This window comes from Dipteris shenzhenensis, chromosome 4 (genome assembly GCF_047967505.1).
Source record: "Dipteris shenzhenensis isolate YYH24624 ecotype China chromosome 4, Dip_SZ_1.0, whole genome shotgun sequence".
Lineage (NCBI taxonomy): Eukaryota > Viridiplantae > Streptophyta > Polypodiopsida > Gleicheniales > Dipteridaceae > Dipteris > Dipteris shenzhenensis.
The window spans coordinates 57,397,982-57,416,016 of NC_141599.1; the positions used below are offsets into that span (position 1 = coordinate 57,397,982).

The window sequence follows — 18,035 nt, forward strand, 5'->3', positions numbered from 1 at the left end:
GGCAAGAGCAGTCTACAACTGGTTAGCAGTACTGCAGGACATGTATTTTAGACTTGGTCGGATATTGCAGCATGTATAGGTGGAGTGGAGGTGAGGAGTGACGGCACAGCTAGAGAGCACACCACAAATGACTAACTGTACACTATATTAGTTGAAAAGAATGAATATTTACATACCCCTTTAGGGTTAGGTTTCGGGTTTCCAACCCTTGTGTCTCTTAGTACTCTTTGTGTTAGTGCTATGCACATTATGAACTTGAGATGAATCCTCAACACCTTCCCTCAAGATCAACATCATGAAGTAGGCCTTCCCTCAAGATGATGATTATGGGGATTGGAAGAAGAACTGAACATTATATTCCATCATGTCCCTTTAATGGGAATGTCCTTTCTCTGAGTCAAGCCAAGAGCTTGTCTGTGTCTCTAGGAAAGCTCTCTCCCAAGTGGTTTGGTAAAGATATATGTAACATTCTCTTGGTTGTCACGATGTCGCAATGTGATGTCACCAATTGAGACAGTTTACACTATTAGTTAATAGTGATCGCTAGTCCCATAGATCTTGAGGGATCTCAAGCGGACTTTAATACAATCATTTTTTTTATCATATCATCTCTCTCTCTCTCTCTCTCTCTCTCTCTCTCTCTCTCTGCTGAATGCACTACACAGGAAATGGCAAACAGCAGAATACAAAGATAAATTTGAGTACTATCGCACATATATCAACCCCGAATATTGGTCAATTTATACAGGAAGGGAGACAACAACGCAGAAGTACATATGTACACCTATAGCAGTGCATAAACGGAGGGCTTTAGCCTCACTTCGCACCCGATCACACCAGCTGCAAATAGAAACAGGGGGATGGAAAAAGATGCCAAGGGAGAGTAGAATATGCCAACTATGTGATCAAGGTATGGTTGAAACAGAAGAACACATGGTAATGATATGCCCTCACTATGCACACATTAGGGAAGAGTTCAATCACCTCCTTGAGGGACATAACAAACTGGCTGATTTGCTGCATAAAGGGTCACCTTCAGCTTTAGGAACATTTGTGTATAAGCTCTTCAAGCATAGGAATCCACCTGAATCCTAGAAGGTGGTTTCTCTTTCCACCCTCCCATCTTCGGGAGGAGCTTTCATGTACTTGTGATATTGTATTGCTCAGGTCCCATAGGCCGGTTTTGGTCTTCAGAGGACGATAATATATTCTTCTTCTTCTTCTTCTTCTCTCTCTCCATTGCACATGGGCAAGAGATCCAGTACCCGATATTAGCACAGCTGTTCAATCATGCTATATGCCATGGCTTCCCACCTACCTCGAGCACTACGACCATTGTACCGATACACAAGGCAGGTGATCCCATGGACACTGGGAACTACCGTACTCTTATGGTTGGCCACACTTTGGCTAAGATATATGGATCGGTCCTAGAGAGGGAGATCAGCAGCCATACAGAGGGTCACGGATAGCGGGCACTTGGGCAGGCAGGATTTTGGAGATAACACTCCACCCTGGATCACATTTTCGCCTTGAGGGCTATTATTGAGGAGGCGATGTCGAGGCATCAACATGTCTACACTTGCTTCATAGATTTTCGTAAGGCATTTGACACTGTCCCACACTCTCGCCTGATTAGGAGGTTACAGGAGTTACAACTCTCAGATATCATGATTTGGGGGGTCATGAGTCTATATGAGTTTGTCAGAGGGAGGATATGTGCCCTAGTAGGCTTATCAGACTGGATTGAGAGCACCATCGGGGTTAAGCAAGGCTGTCCCCTATCACCAACTCTCTTCGGGCTCTATATTGACGAGATCACTTCTCGACTAGGCGGAGAGGGTTCGCTCCTGGCTAACATGATGGTGCAGATATTGTTGTATGCCGATGACATAGTCCTCATATCATCCTCAGCAAGGGGGCTGCACAAACATCTAGAGGCTTTGGAGATGTTCTGCAGGGAGAGAGACTTGACAATTAACCTTTGGAAGACCAAGGTTATGGTTTTCAACAGCTCGCGAGCAGCGTCCCGTCGACATAGTTTCACATACCATGGGGAGCCTGGAGATAGTGCAGTCCTACACATATTTGGGGATAGTGTTCATTGGACCAGGTTTCATGATTATCCATGTGGGTACGACACGACTCACACAAGGGCAGGGTGCTCTGGCCCGACTAGAGAGGCGATGCTTCCAGGCACACTTTCGGGACCCTCGATGAAGGGCTGGGTCTTTGACACACTGGTGAGACCGACTGCCATGTACGCATCACCTTTTTGGGGGAGTGATATTTCAGCGACGGAGTGGAAGAGATTTGAGAGACTGCAGGTGACCATGGGATCCAGGATGATTTGCAGTAAACCCTCAGTCCCGCATCAGATTATACAGGTAGAGTTGGCCATGACCCCTCTCTAGGTTGATGCCATCTTTCAGATAGTGACATTCCTCCACAGAGTTTGGGCCTTATCCCAGGGGAGACTACTGAGGTTAGCACTTGAGTCCTCCAGGTGACTAGCAGAGAGTGGTGTTGATACGGCATTGTACGCACGGATATCCACATGGTTTGGTAGTCATGGCATTCAGATGGACAGACTTCCCCTCTTTCAGTACAGTCTGGCACCACTTGAGATGATCCCACGAGATGAGATCAACCGTATCATACGGTTGGACCTCCTCCAGCTCCATACATCTAGGGCTTGGGGGGGAGAGGCTCTCTCTACCAAGATCCAGTTCTACCATGATCACTTCCTGAAGATCTCAGAGCATGGTCTTGTCATCAGACCTCAGTATCTTGAGGACATGAGAGTTTCACATACACTGAGGATTGCCATTGGTCAGCTACGAGTCTCATCACATCAGCTGCGGATTGAGATAGGGAGAGCTGCAGGCATACCCAGAGAGCAAAGGACTTGCACACTATGCCAGATGGGGGAGATCGAGACAAAGGCGATGGTATAGCAGTAAAAAGAGATTTCAATCATCCACCCAAAGACTCTTAGCCTAGAAATGATGTGATGAAGGCCACTTCACAACAATAGTATTAGACTTTGGTAATGTGCTAAAATAATTCGAGCTGAGATGCCTTGTGCACTCCTCAACTCTCTCAGACACTCATAGCTGTAAGGGCTTCCCTTTTTTTGGATGTGTCCTTTGTGTACTTTGGTCTCACAGTCCTATGAGGGCTTCTGCACACGTTAATATATCTTTCTTTCTTTCTTTCTTTCTCAAAAATCTCTCGCTTTCTCAAAGTAGACTTGGATCTCTCTCCTATTAATGGATCTCTCTCTCTCAGAGAATACACTCCCTATCTCTATCTATCAATGTGTCTCTATTGCTCACACAAAAGAAACAAGAATGTACAAAATCTTTTGGATGAATGAACGCAAATCTTTCACCAATGGAAACGCTCAAGAAAATTCTCAATCCCTCACTCTCACAAGGATGGCGCCTCAAGATGGAAGGTACAACCATGCTTTGATACCATCAATAAAGGGAGAGGAGAAGAGTGGAGATGAAAGCGGAGAGAGCTAAAGAGCACACAAGAAATGACTAATTGTACACTATATTAGTTGAAAAAAATGAATATTAGAGTTAGGGTTGTTTCCTACCCTCGTGTCTTTCAGCACTCTTTGTGCTACTGCTGTGCACTCTATGAAAATATGCTGTTGAGATGAATCCGCAATTGTGGTGGCTGTAGCAACCTCCATCTCTGTTTTCTAACACTACATCGATGAGATCATGAGCGTAATTGACCAGTCACTGCTTGCTGACCATTATGATACAGATACTGCTATGCTTAGATGATATGGTCCTCATATCTTCCTCGACAGCAGGCTTACATAGACACTTAGAGTCCCTAGAGATGCTGTGCAAGGGAGAAACTAATGATTGACCTTGGAAAGACCAAGGTTATGCTTTTTCGCACAACCAAGGTTATAATTTTTAACACCTCATTGGCAGTATTGCATCGACATAGTTTCACATAACAAAGGAAGATGGTGAAAATTATGCAAACTCACCTAAGGGTAGTTTTCAAGAGTCGATGTTACAATGGGTCATGTAACCAAGGTATGGCTTAGAGAGAGAATGTTTTTAGGCACACTTGTAAGATCTTGACCGAGGGGTGGTTGTTTGATACCTAGTGTGGATGATGGCCATGTATGCATCACCCTTTTGCGAGAGTTACAGACAGTGACATATCTTCACCGGGTTTGGGCATTGCGTAGTTGGAGATTAGGGAGGCGGCTCTAGAGTTTGGATAACTAGCTTGACGATAGGGTTGGTATTGGTTGGATATCTCAAGGTGTATGCCCCAGGCACACCTTGCGGACTTCCAAGCACGATCAAAACTCAGACAGTTGGAGCAAACGGGCTCCCTGTCTTCCTACATCTCTCAGTTCACCACATTGGTGCTGGAGATTGATGGGTTAACTGATGATGATCGCCTTCATGCTTTCATCTCAGGCCTAAATCCTTCCTTACGCATTGATGTCCTCAAAGCAAACATCACCACCATAGCTGGCGCTATTGCTTACGCAGAGCGCATTACTGATTTCCAAAACACAGGGAAGCAGAGTGCTAATAGAACACTGAACTCTACTATGGCCAAAGGTGCTCGCCCTCAAGATAACCCCAAGTTTAGAAAAAACTCGGGTAATCAAGGTCAGCGACAGTCTCAAGATCCCCACAAGTGTCAGAAATCGTATGCTGGATTCCAACAAAAGCACTCCTCCAAGGATCGCGCCTCTTCTTCTTCACAAAGTCATCACCGTCATCCCCAACATAAAGGTGCGGCCATTGATAAGAAGAACAACTCCAGCACAAAAGGACTTTGTACCATCTGTATAGGTGACCATAGATGGTTCGATTGTCCCAAGCGACCGAAGCAAAATTCCAATAGGGAACCTAGCACTTCCCAGACAGAAGATGCTACCTCAGCACAAGACAAGAAAGGCAAAGCTGTTCGAATGGCAAATACCATCCACATGAGCCTTGCCAGCAACCCCGAACCTTCCTTGGCTAAAAGATGGTTTGTGTCAAGGATCGATTCGTGGAACAATGGTCACTATCCTCATCAACAGTATGAGAAAGACCTCCATTCCTTTCATTGTCCCTATGAATATAAGGACACTATTGTCTGCAAGCACTCGATCTGCAAGATCGAATGCGTTGCAAGCATTTTGTCCAAAACCGTTCCACCACTGAACGACATCCCCTAGTCCAAATATCAGCGATGCATCCAACATTATACGGACAAGTTGAACTTCGACATCATGCCTCTCTCTCGGTACGATGTCATACTTGGACTAGTGGCTCTACGACTATGATCCATCAATCAGTTTTCACAGCCATACTATCCAGTTTGTCCACCAGGGAGAACTTATTGAGCTAACTGGTTCTAGGGACTCTCCTTCAACCCTAGTTGCCTCTGTCCTACAAGTAAAGAAGTGGGTTCGTAAACATCAAGTAAAGACTTCACTTCTGTTGGTTACGGCAGTAGAGGAGACATCGACAAAGGATCCTCCTGAATACCTCAACCAACCTTTTTTCCAGCCCTACCTAGATATTTTTCCACAGGAATTGCCAAAGGAGTTACCACCTCGACGACCAGTGGATCACCCAATCGAACTTATTCCCGGCAGTAATCCACCGTCGACACCTCCTTATCGGGTTTCTTACACTGAAAATGAAGAAATCCAAAGACAAGTGACCGAACTACTCACAACAAAGATCACATTCGGCCCAGTCGCAGCCCTTTTGGATCTCCTGTACTACTTGTGGGAAAAAAGAATAAGTCAATGCGCCTCTGCATTGACTACCGAGCCCTCAACAAGCTCACTATAAAAAACAAGTATCCATTGCCTCGCATCGATGACCTCTTCGATCAACTTCTACACGCAACACAATTCTCAAAGATTGATCTTCGTTCAAGTTATCATCAAATTCACATACGAGAAGGCGATGAGTACAAGACAGCTTTTCGAACAAAGTATGGACACTATGAATGTTTGGTCATGCCTTTTGGGTTTGTGGATCCCAAGAAGATCGAGGTAATCCCAAATTGGCCTACTCCTAAGAATGTTCATGATGTCCGCTCTTTTCTCGGATTGGCAAACTTCTACCATACAAAGGTCTATCAGTTTTTCGAAATTGCAGCTCTCATTGGCAAACTTCTATAAGCACTGTTAGGTGGTGGTAGATGCCACATAGGCTGATTAGGAGCTGATTGAGGAGATGATTGTGGAGCTTGGTGGCTCATGTAGAGGTGCCTACATATGGACCTCACCCTTCTTCATTCCATAAGCATTCTCTTGTTTCGTGTTCAGCTTCATGCTTTCCTTTCACTTGTCCAACATGGTATCAGAGCATTATGATCCTCCTTGAGCCCATTTATGCCATGTCATCATCATCTTCTTCTTCTTTCCCACCTTCCTCTCCATTTTGCCCCTTTCTGCCCAACCACTTGGAGGGCTGAATTCTCCTCCTACACGCGACCTCTTCTAGAGTCCTTCTGGCTGAAGAGACCCTTCATATGGGCGACCTCCCATGTCAGAGCAATTAGGGAATGGTGCCCTCAGACCCGCGCAACAGCTGCTTTCTTTCTGATGCCGTTTCGTGCAATACGACTTGTTGGAGCAACCATTTCAAAATTCCTTTGAGCCACGCTTGCACAACAACATGAGCTAGCCCCTGTCCAAATTTTAAGTACCAAGGAGGGAGCAAATGCGAAAAAACCAGTCGACAATCAAGCTCTTGGCTATGGCGACGTGACGCGGCATTTTGACTTTCCTCTTCAGTGGCTCTTCTCTGGTATACTAGCTTTATTTCTACCTCAAAAGCCCTCCTTTCTTTGTCTTGAAGAGTGAGATACAAGCCCTCCAAGATCAGGCCTCTGTTTAGGACAGTTTTGACAGTGTTGTGAATTTGGTGCTACATTAGATGCTACTTTGGTATTTCTTATATTTTAAAGTGTTGAATAGCATCAGTACAATTGTGGCTATAACTTTCTTTCAAGTTGCTATACCTGGATTTGCTTGGAATACTTTCATTTAGCCAGCTCTATGAAGCATGCAAGTTGAAGTATCATTTCCACTATGATTTTTATTATGGAATTTGGTTACAAGTCTTTTCTACACCAAATGCACTTTGAAGCTTTTCAGTTTTTTCTAGCCTTGTAAGAGAGTAGACACTGCCCATTTTGGGTTAGACCCTCTCATGGCTACCTGCATATTGATAAGTTCAATGGTAAAGGCTTTCACACATGGCAGATGAAAATTAAGTTTGCATTGATGAGGGAAAACCTCTGGGGGCTTGTCAAACCTGCTTCAACTTCTTCTTCAACAGCCTCTAATGCTTGAGAATCCTCAGCTCCTACACGCCCGACACGAGATCCTGCTAGAGAGGAGAAAGCATATGGCATTATTGCTCTTGGCTTAGGAGATGACTATATTCATCACATTTCTGATATAGAGTCTCCTTCTGAAGCTTGGCAAAAGCTTGATATTCTTTTTGGTGCTAGCTCTCACATCTCAAAATTGTCACTTAAGATTGCTTTCTTTGAATTGAAGATGGTTAGTGGCACTCCCTTGGCTGCCCATGTCAATCACATGCGGAGTCTCATGATTCAACTTGCTTCTATCAACTCTTCAATCACTACGGATGATGCAATGGCAGTATTGCTCAAAAGTATGCCTGAAGATTATGATCATGTTGTCACCACATTGAAAAATCTTCCTAATCCTACTCTTGAAGGTCTTATTACTGCCCTTCAAGAAGAACAAAGGCACAAGGAACTCCGGAGAGGCAATGAAACAGCCTATGCCATAAAAACTCAAATGGGCCAGTTTCCACCTTGCAAACATTGTGGGAAGACCAATCACCTCTCAAAAGATTGCTTCAAGATCAATCCTTGCAAATATTGTGGCAAAAACAATCACCATGAAAAGTTTTGTAAGGCCAAAAAGGAAGCAACTACAAAACCAGAAACTGCCAATTTACTTTCGGTTGATGTGCCTCCACAAGATGAGGCCTCCTATGATGATTATGCTTTTTGAACCAGCTCCACATATGCTACATATCTCTCTTTTATGTTGAGTCAAGGTACTTTGCCTGGATAGTCCTCCAAAATGAATGGAATAAACTATTGTGTTCTTTGTAAACACCACTGGTCACCATATGATGTAGGCCATGTGTATGTGTTTAGCTCCATGGTACCTCCTGTAGACTTTGTGTGCCTATACATGCAAGGGAGATAACCATTGGGGGGTCTTATGTATCCCTTTGTTTGCCTCACAGCCTTGGGAATCCTTGCTAGCATGAGATCCTAGCCATAGATTTATCCTTGACTACCATGAGATGGCTTGAGACACTATGTGACTAGATGTATCCTTGACATAGCTTGAGGCATTCCCTTGAGGGGGTTTGTTGGGATATCTCAAGGTGTATGCCCCAGGCACACCTTGGGTTCTATGTGTGTGTGTGCTAGAGGCACTGTTAGGTGCCCATAAGCACTGTTAGGTGGTGGTAGATGCCACATAGGCTGTTTGAGAGATTCTAGGAGCTGATTGAGGAGATGATTGTGGAGTTTGGTGGCTCATGTAGAGGTGCCTACATATGGACCTCACCCTTCTTCATTCCATAAGCATTCTCTTGTTTCGTGTTCAGCTTCATGCTTTCCTTTCACTTCTCCAACAGGTTTGGCCCAATAAGCACGTATGTCCAGATGGTTTGCTTGTTAGGGTATTCAGATGGGCTAACTCACACTCTTCTCTTAAAGCTCGGATGCTCCCATCTTGGATTCCATGGGATGAGATCAACTGTATCATACATATGAATCTACTTAAGCTGCTCAGTCTTGGACTCTGGGGGTAACCAGGAGTTTCCCACCAAACTCTAGCTTTATTGGGATCACTTCTTGAGAGTATCTGAGAATGGAGTGATCATCAGACCCTAGTATTTGGAAGATAGACAAGTGCCTTTGGATAGATGAGGGTCTCATCCCACTAGTTGAGGATTGAGATAGGGAGGGCTACATGCACTTGTGGAGAGCAACGGATCTGTAGGCTATGCATAGTGGGGGATTGAAGAGCATTTTCTTTATACTTGCCTAGTCTACTATGAGATTCATGGATGATATCATTGCCTCTTTTAGGAGGGTTTGGACCTTGTCTCAGCTGATCCACTCTTATGACCAAGTTTGCATCAGCCTTTTCCTTATTGAGATGCAGCGACATAGAGGGACTCTATTGAGGCAGATTAGACAGCAGGAGGAGACAATGATACTAGAGACAGAGCTAGACGGGACACAATGATACTAGAGACAGAGCATGTCACAGACTTCTACACATTTGAGCTGGCACCGGTATACAATATAGAGGATCAGGACACAGTGGAGAGGGAGGAGCTAGCTGTGATGACAAGGACAGATTGGATTAATGGGAAGAGGAGACAAAGTTATGGAGATCGGGCACAGAGTAGAGATAGACCAAAGCATGCTCAATGGAGGTCCAGCCTATCTCGAGCTTACTCCTCAACCTCATCTCAGCTCCGCAGCTAGCAGCTCGTTGTTGCATTTTAGGAAGCTCCTTTTTTGTGACAGCAGGTCATTTTTGTACTCCAATTGCAGTTTCAGCTTAAGTGAAGCTTTGCACAACCCCATGATTGTTCCCATGCCATTTTTGGTCATTTGCGTTGTCATTGTTGCTTGTATCTACCAAGAAACAATTGTTTCCGAGCTACAACTAGTAAACCATCATTAAACACAGTCAGCATTTGTTGGAAAGAGCTTAGCTTGCAACCACGACTGCAAGCGCCTGCAAGCGCCTGCTTCTTAAGCTGAAAAACAATCCCATGCGTGTTTCTCTAAGGTTTTCAGCTGCGATTTCATTTTTTTTTCTGGTTTTGACCTGTCTGTACACAGACCGACATCAATACGCCTCTGTCCAACCATCTTTTAGGAGCATAGGCCACTGAAATGTCGGTAGATCTAGTGTCTCGTTATTGAATAGGTGTCTTTGATATTTCTTTTTGCCATTTTTGGTCTCTTCCCTTGAGAGGGCTTCACCCAAGGGTTCTGGGACGGATAAAGCTGTGGCGGCCTTTGAGGACGTTGGACCCTATTCGCTTGAGGCTTCCTATGCTATCTTGAATGAGCCTACAGAAAAGGTGGGGGCGTCTCTGTCCCCTGTGCAAGGTGACCCTAGCCGTAAGATATCAACCCCCTCTGATGAAGCTCTCTCCTGTCTAGGGTCTTGTGGTAAATCTCCTGCGGGATGGACTCTAGGCTCTCGACTACCAACTTGTGTCTAGTAGAGCCTCCAACATTGTGCCAAAAGGGTGACCAATGGCGGAAGAATGGCCTTGTACTCCCTCGGCCCTAGGAAGCGGAGCGTCATTGAGAAGTTGTGTAAGTCTTGTCCATGTCCTCAATTGTGAAATTATGGTACCGGGGAAGGCGATACATTGGGTGAGGGCTGAGGAAAAGGGGGCTCTACTCCACAAGTGCCTGGCAATATCCTGTGAACTCAGCTGGAGAAGAAAAAATCCACTCCCCTAGATGGTGACATCTTGCTCCCTCGGCCCTAGGAAGCGGAGCGTCATCGAGAAGTTGTGTAAGTCTTGTCCATGTCCTCAACTGTGAAATTATGGTACCGGGGAAGGCGATACACTGGGTGAGGGCTGAGGAAAATGGGGCTTTACTCCACAAGTGCTTGGCAGTGTCCTGTGAACTCAGCTGGAGAAGAAAAAATCCACTCCCTTAGATGGTGACATCTTGAACATGGTCACCTTCTAATGCTAGGCTCGTTGGGATCCAACTGGCGCCTCATAGGAGTGAGACACACAATCCTACCAATCACTGGTGTGTCTTGTAAGGATTGAACTGCTTGCTTATCCTGTTGCTTGTCTTCAGGAGAAGAGAAGGACCTTGATGGAGCCCCTCTGGGCAAACCAAGGCTCACCACCTAGACGCTTTCTCTTTGAGGCAAGACCAGAAACTCACCGATGCAAAGAGGGGATGGGGGGTTGGAAAAGGCAGAAAAGAAAAGGAAAAGGAAGGGAAAGAACAGCCACCAGCTTGGGCAGCGAAGCTGCTCCAAGCACGAGAGCAGGCTGCCAAAAAAGGGAGAGCAAAAGAGAGCAATGTGCTGCAGAGGGTCCAAGAAAATTCTGCGCAAAAGTACCAAAAAGAAAGAGCCTAGCCTCAAATCCAAGTGATTCTCATTCTGTTCTGTTCCCTTTCTGCATCCTACATTCTGCATTCCACATTCCATCTCTTTACCGCATTAAGCATTCCATCTCCTTTTCGCATTTCCATCTCTTTTCCACATTCCACATTCCATCAAATTTTCTCATTCCGCGTTCCATCTCTTTTCCCCATTGCACTTTCCATCTCTTTTCCTCATTTTATCTTGTCTTCTCATCCCGCATTCGGCATTCCCTCTCTTTTCCGTATTCCCTCTTCTCTTCTGTTTCTGCATCCAACATTCCACATTCCTTATTCCATTTCTTTTTCACATCCACTAGCTAGAGAAAGGCGCAGAAGGGAGGAGGGCAGAGGCATAAGGAAGGGCGAGGTAAAGGGGGGAAGTGGGGGGAGCTATGGCAGGAGACAGCTAGGCGGGGGGGGGGGGGGGAGCAGTGATGGGAGCAGGAACTACAGTTCACAAGTGCTTATTCTCTATATTTCTCACCAAAGTTATGGAATGTCTTTGACGCACCAGACATGATCTTAAGGCACCAGACATGATTGTAAGGCACTCTATCTTCTCAAATACAATTATGTTTGTTCACCGAGGATGCATGGGGGTTTGAAAATTCTCAATATCTCACTCATATGTTAGCTGGCAAGGCCACCCGCTTGATCTCCTTTTTATAGCAACATCAGTGATTCGCTGTCATGCTTTCCTGTATGGTTGGCTCTCTCCATACATATGCTTTTGGCCATTGGATTCCTGCTATCTCTGATGCTATTTTTGGGTAAATATATGTGTGTATGTGAAACATGGATGAATTGAATGAAATCATGGTGTGTAAAAGAGTTTCATATTGCAAGCTTGTTACTGTTGAAAGCTGTGATTGTACTTCTGGATAACTGTCTTCACTATACTCTTATTGCAGTTACGAGACGATTTGATGACCATGTTGATAGCAGGACACGAGACTACAGCAGCTGTGCTCACTTGGGCCACTTTTTTGCTTGCCCAGGTGCATTTACCTCTTCTCTCTAATCATTACTTACGTGAAAGCTGAAGGCAGAATTCTGTTGCATACGCTTGATCATGTAGGTATTCTTTGTCTACCAGCAAAATCTTTAATTTTCTGTAGTGTCTTAGTCTTCAATAGCATTGACGTTCTTGAGTATGCCTAAACTGTCAGTTTCAAAAAATCAAAAGAACAAGTAGCAAAACTGAGTTGACCTGAAATTTTGACTTTGCATGATTCAATATTGATGGCAGCATCCTGAGAAGATAGTCAAAGCACAGGCAGAGGTTGACAATGTTCTTGGAGGAAGATTCCCTACGTGGGATGACATGAAGAGCTTGCAGTTAAGTATACATACTTTGGGCTGGTTCATGGGAGAAACCTTGAGTTGTTTACAAAGACTGTTCTTTCAATTTACTGTTTGAACAACTGCTGGCAGATATATTAGACTAATTGTTGCAGAAGCCCTACGGCTTTACCCACAACCACCACTGCTCATTAGACGTGCCTTACAATCTGATACTTTACCAGGTGGGTTATGGTCTTAGGAAAGTCTTTAATTTTACTAATGAGTGCAATGTATGATTTGGGATAGTGAATGATTACGCTGTACTGTAAGAAATGTTGTCATATACATCATGCAGTTGTAATTTGTGCAAATATTGCTCTATGATTGTGCAATTAGTTGTATTTAGTCTACCTTTTATAGAGGTAATGTTTGGTTTAGGATTTTAGGTTGTGGTTCGGGTCTAAGGTAGTTGTCCCTGTTTCTCCTTCACAGGTGGCTTCAAAGGTAATCCAAATGGATATCCAATCCCAAAAGGTGCAGACATTTTCATATCCGTGAGTAATCTAGCCTCAGTTAGTCTTCAGAAGAAAACATGTGCTTAAAGGAACAAAAGTTAACACATGGAACCTCAAATTAGAACTTATGGCTTTCTACATCTTTAGAGCTCTATTTGCAGAAGCATCTCTTTCCTTTCAGTACTTTTGAAATTTTGCCAATACTGAGTGATGAGAATATAAGGTGTTATGGTTGAATAAAATTATAAGAGGTGATTTTAATCAGCTTTCCTCTCTGATATGCTATTTTTCAACGTGGCTAAGTCTTGCCCTTGGTCTTCAAGAGAAGTGATATGAATTCTGAATGTAGGTCTGCACATAATTGTAAGACTATTTTAGTAGGCATATCTGTATGCATGTTGCCATTGTGAGGACAGGGAGAGTAGAGAGCAAATCCACACATCCCAAATCTGATTTTTCTCAATGGATTGCATTTCATTGTGCATGGCATGCATCCAATGCACATTATTCTTGGCTTCTTCAAAAGAGTGAGGTTCTTCTTCATCAAGAAGAGTACTTGTATAAGCTGAATCAACAGAAAGAGCCCCCCCTGCGTGCCTTACTGCACTACGAGTCGTGCTAGGCAAAGGTGCCTCAAGCCTACTCTCCTTGAGAGTCTATAGCAACAATTCGGATGCATGTATCTCTTGAATCTCTTGTGTGACAACTTCATCCACACCCTGTGGAGGTACAAAATCAGCATGTGGCTGAATCGGGGTATGTGGATCGGGAGGATGTTGCTATAATTCTGATTTTCAGCGTAAGCCTAATTCAGCATGTGTATGTGCTGAATTCTCTAAGAAAATAACATCTCTACTCACAAAAATCTTGCGAGAAGCGGGATTGTAGAGACGATATCCTTTGCTTTGTGCAGTATACCCAACAAAAATACACTTAAGTGCCTTATTTGACAACTTATGTTGAAACTCCACAGGCATGTGGGCATATGGAACACAACCAAAAACGCTGAAGTGATCCACTGAAGGCTTTGTCCCATGCCATGCCTCGTAGGGAGTGATTGTCTTCAAAGCCTTTGTGGGAGCCCGATTCAAAACATAATTTGCACACATGAGGCCTTCGAGCCAAAACATGTGAGGCAACTTCTTACTAGTAAGCATGCATCTATTCATCTCCATAAGAGTGCGATTCTTGCGCTCAGCTTTGCCATTTTGTTGAGGTGTAAGCCTCATTGTAAGCTGATGCGTGATGCCTTTCTCCTTAAAAAATACCTCAAACTCATGAGACATATACTCCCCCCCTCTATCTGTGCGTAGTCTCTGCACCTTGAGTCCTGCCTCATTTTCAACCATAGCCACAAAGTGTTTGAAATGCATAAACACATTATATTTTGCCTTAAGACCATAGACCCAAGTATAATTGGTGAAGTCATCTATGAATGTAACATAATAGAGATAACCACCAAAAGTAGGTGTCCTCATGGGACCGCAGACATCACTGTGTCAAAGCATAGTCGTTTTCTTTGTCTCGGAGTGCACACTTAGCGTCATCAAATATGATCTGAAATCCTCCTCTATTCAGAGAGGACACTGAAAGTAAATTCTTCTTTATACCTGGCACATAAAGAACATTTGTAATTCTGTAATCTGTGCCATCTGTGGATTGGAGTATGATATCCCCCACTCCACACAGTGAATAAGAAGAATTATTTGCACATGTCACCTTCTTTTTAGTAGGTGGTGGATGCAGAGATGCAAAAAGGATTTCTTAGAAGTGATATGGTTAGAAGCACCACTATCAAAATACCAAGTGTTCAGTGTCTCATTGACACTGAGAGAGCATGCATCCTTTGAAGGGTCATAACTGCAATTCAAGAAAGCATATGGGTCATCCTCAAGAGTGGCTGTAGTATGTGAGATGCAAGATAAAAAGACATAGTGCTCTTCCACAAAGTTGGCTGTAACATCCCCTCCATCATGTGCATTAGGAGGTGATGCATCTGAGACAACCATACCTGAATCCCTTTTCTTTTCTTTAGCTATGTGCTTCTTGCATTCACCAATGTAATGACCTGGCTTCTTGCAGTAGTGACAAATGCCCTTCTCCTTTAGCGCTAGCCTTTGTCATGGCTGAGTTTGCCCTTCACCTCCGGAGTGCTGACAAAAACTCAGTACGAACGGGCTGATTGGCATGTTGCTTTTGCTGCCCTTTCCCTTTGGGCTTGAACTTAGAAAGCATGGCATGCTCAGTTGCTTGTGTTGCCATATGTCTTCTTGTCTGATCTTCCTGCAACAAAAGTCCTACCAACTCATCAAAAGAGAGAGGATTGTTGCCCCCCCTCAATGACAAATTCAGCGAGGTGTGGAAACCAACATAAGACTTGGGAAGAGAATTTAGAGTGGTGGTAATCATCTCTTAATCACGGAATAACTTCATCTATATTCAGCGAATGTTTCCTTAAATCCTGAAGTTTTGTGAGGTGAGCTTTCATGGAATCTCCCTCATCCATATGCGTATGAGATAGCTCTCTCTTCAAGAAGGAAACTCTGGTATCATTTCTTGCTGCAAACATGCTTTCTAAAATCTCTGAAGTTGCCTTTGAGGTCTTGCATGACCGAATGTGAGGAATAATGAACCTCTTGACAGAAAGAGAAATCACAGAAAGAGCTTGTGTATTCCTAGAATCCCATCTTTTTCTGCTCTGCTGTGGGAGCCACTAGAGTAGCAACTGCTCCAATTTCTTGTGCTGCATTTTGACCTCTTGCCCTGCCTCCAGGTGTAGGAGTGACAGGTGTAGCCACAGATTCTGGCCTTGCCTCATCTCCATTGATATAATCCTAGGGATGTCTGCCAACCAAGATGTTGCGAACCATTAAACTCCACAAAGAGTAGTTGGTGCCATCCAACTTATGCTCCTATGTGAGGACTCCAAATACCTAATTGGGGTTGTTCTGAACCAGTTTTGCCAGACACTCCAAAAAACACAGCAAACTAGACAAGTAAAATGCCTTTCTGTGATGTACAATGCACAAGCAGAGTCTGCCAAATTTCTGCAAGAAATTGCACTTGGAAGGGGCAAATCAACTAAAAGTCCCAAATTTGCTCCCAGAATGCAAGCCAAACAATGGCTCTCTGCACGAATGCTAGCCAAAAACATCTTCCAAAGTCCACCTGCAAAGAAAACTTTGCAAATGACTACCTTGCTGGAGTACCCTGCAAAAGTACCTTGCTCTGAAGACCTGCAACAGTCCGTAAAGTACAGACTGTACGGCTATACGGACGGCTGATGTGAGTTGTATGGCTAAAGTACAGTCAACTGTATGGAAGGCTTGGTGCAGCTTGTATGGAATGCGGGAACTGTACGGCGATCTGTATGGACAAAATGGCGCAGTTGTACGAGCGATGAGAGGTACGAAATGCAGTACGGACGACGTGTACAACATTCTGACTGTTGCAGATCTACGGAGGCCGGTACCGAAGCAGGTACGGACGGTAGCGCTGATGGAGTAGCTGTAAGGAACTTGTACATGTGTACAGACGGCGTGCAGCGGTGTTGGGACGGATCAATACGTTTGTACTACGGGGACGAAATCCATACAATTGTACGGAATGGCAGTTGAAGGTCACGAGCTGGAGCGGGATGGAGGCAGGAGGACGGGCAAGAAGAACCTGCTCTGATACCAAATGTGAGGATAGGGAGAGTAGAGAGCAAGAGTGCGAGCTGAATAACTGAGTAGAAGAATTGAAAGTACAAGTCAGAGTTAGGGGTTTTGTCTAATTGACAAAACCCTTATCCTATCCACTAACCGTAGTTAGGGATTAGATTGTGGTTAGGGGGAAAACCTCAATGAGGGAAAAGTGCCCCTAACCTACTTATTACAATACATTGGCCACTCCCCAGAATATAATAATAATTCTAACAGCCATGCCTTATTTTATCACTGCTGACACAAGTAGGGATGCCACAAGGTATTAACTAGGCGGTGAATGCTGAAGTTTACTATTTGAAGCTCTATGATTCGAGGCAGAAGATGTTTATGCCTCCATATCTGCTTGTTAGACTAGGGAGTACTTTGGTTAGAAGAGGTGGAAGAGGACAACCTATGAAGGGGACTTTATAAGGCCACCTTTTTGTAGGGGAAACCTAGGAAGGGAACTCTGCAAGGCCACTTGTGAGATGATGTGTGGTAGTTTTGTGGTAGACGACAAGTTGACATTGTCATTCTTACCCATCTAGATAGAGGCTAGCTTGTTGAAAAAATATTTCTCTTGGGCATGGTCAATCTAAAACCTTTGCCTATGTCTATTTGAGTGGTTGATGTGAATTACAAATTCATGGGCTGTTGCTCATGCTCATGTACAACAGAGAGCTTGGAGGCTTGTCACAACCCAGCAGTAGACAATTGTCTGTAAAGGCACACCACTAGATGCCCCTAGATGCACCATCCTGCGAGCTGATGTAGTCATGTAGAAATCTTTGGTTGCTTGAACCCTATTCTTTTCAAGGTGTAGATAATAATCCATCCATCAACATGACTGGACTCTAGCCCACCACCGAATGTTTGGAAATATTAGAGGCAAACCTCAACTTTGGAAGGTACTCTTTTTAATTCATTTGCTAGTTTGCTAATATATGCACGTAGCATGTCCTCGAAGGTTTGATTGACACATTTGATTTGACCATCCAATTATAGACAATTAGACATGCTGATATTTAAATTTGTGTCCTACTTTTGGAAGACAACCCTCCAAAAGTGACTATCTAACTTGTATCTTGGTCCCTAATAATACCAGTGGTAGTCCATAATCTTGCCAATACATGGGTTTTCATATTTTTCCTAGATGGAATAAAATGACCATCTTGGTCCCTAATAATACCGGTGGTAGTCCATAATCTTCCCAATACATGGGTTTTCATATTTTTCCTAGATGGAATAAAATGACCATCTTTGTCAGTCTATTTACTATCCCCCAAATAGTACACGGGTTTCTCAAGGAAAAAAAGTAACATACAACGGTTAATGATCGTGTAAT

The 18,035-nt window shown here is 44.0% G+C and overlaps 1 protein-coding gene across 1 annotated transcript in view; it reads left to right on the forward strand.

The window, feature by feature from the left end:
* The window catches only part of CYP97B3 (cytochrome P450, family 97, subfamily B, polypeptide 3), a 147,167-nt gene that overhangs the window by 76,089 nt on the left and 53,043 nt on the right, over window positions 1-18,035 (forward strand). Inside the window, exons 9-12 of the mRNA XM_087373252.1 lie at window positions 12,117-12,203; window positions 12,455-12,543; window positions 12,640-12,731; window positions 12,982-13,043. Of these exons, the coding sequence (XP_087229378.1) occupies window positions 12,117-12,203; window positions 12,455-12,543; window positions 12,640-12,731; window positions 12,982-13,043 (330 nt within the window). The remainder of the gene's footprint in view (window positions 1-12,116; window positions 12,204-12,454; window positions 12,544-12,639; window positions 12,732-12,981; window positions 13,044-18,035) is intronic.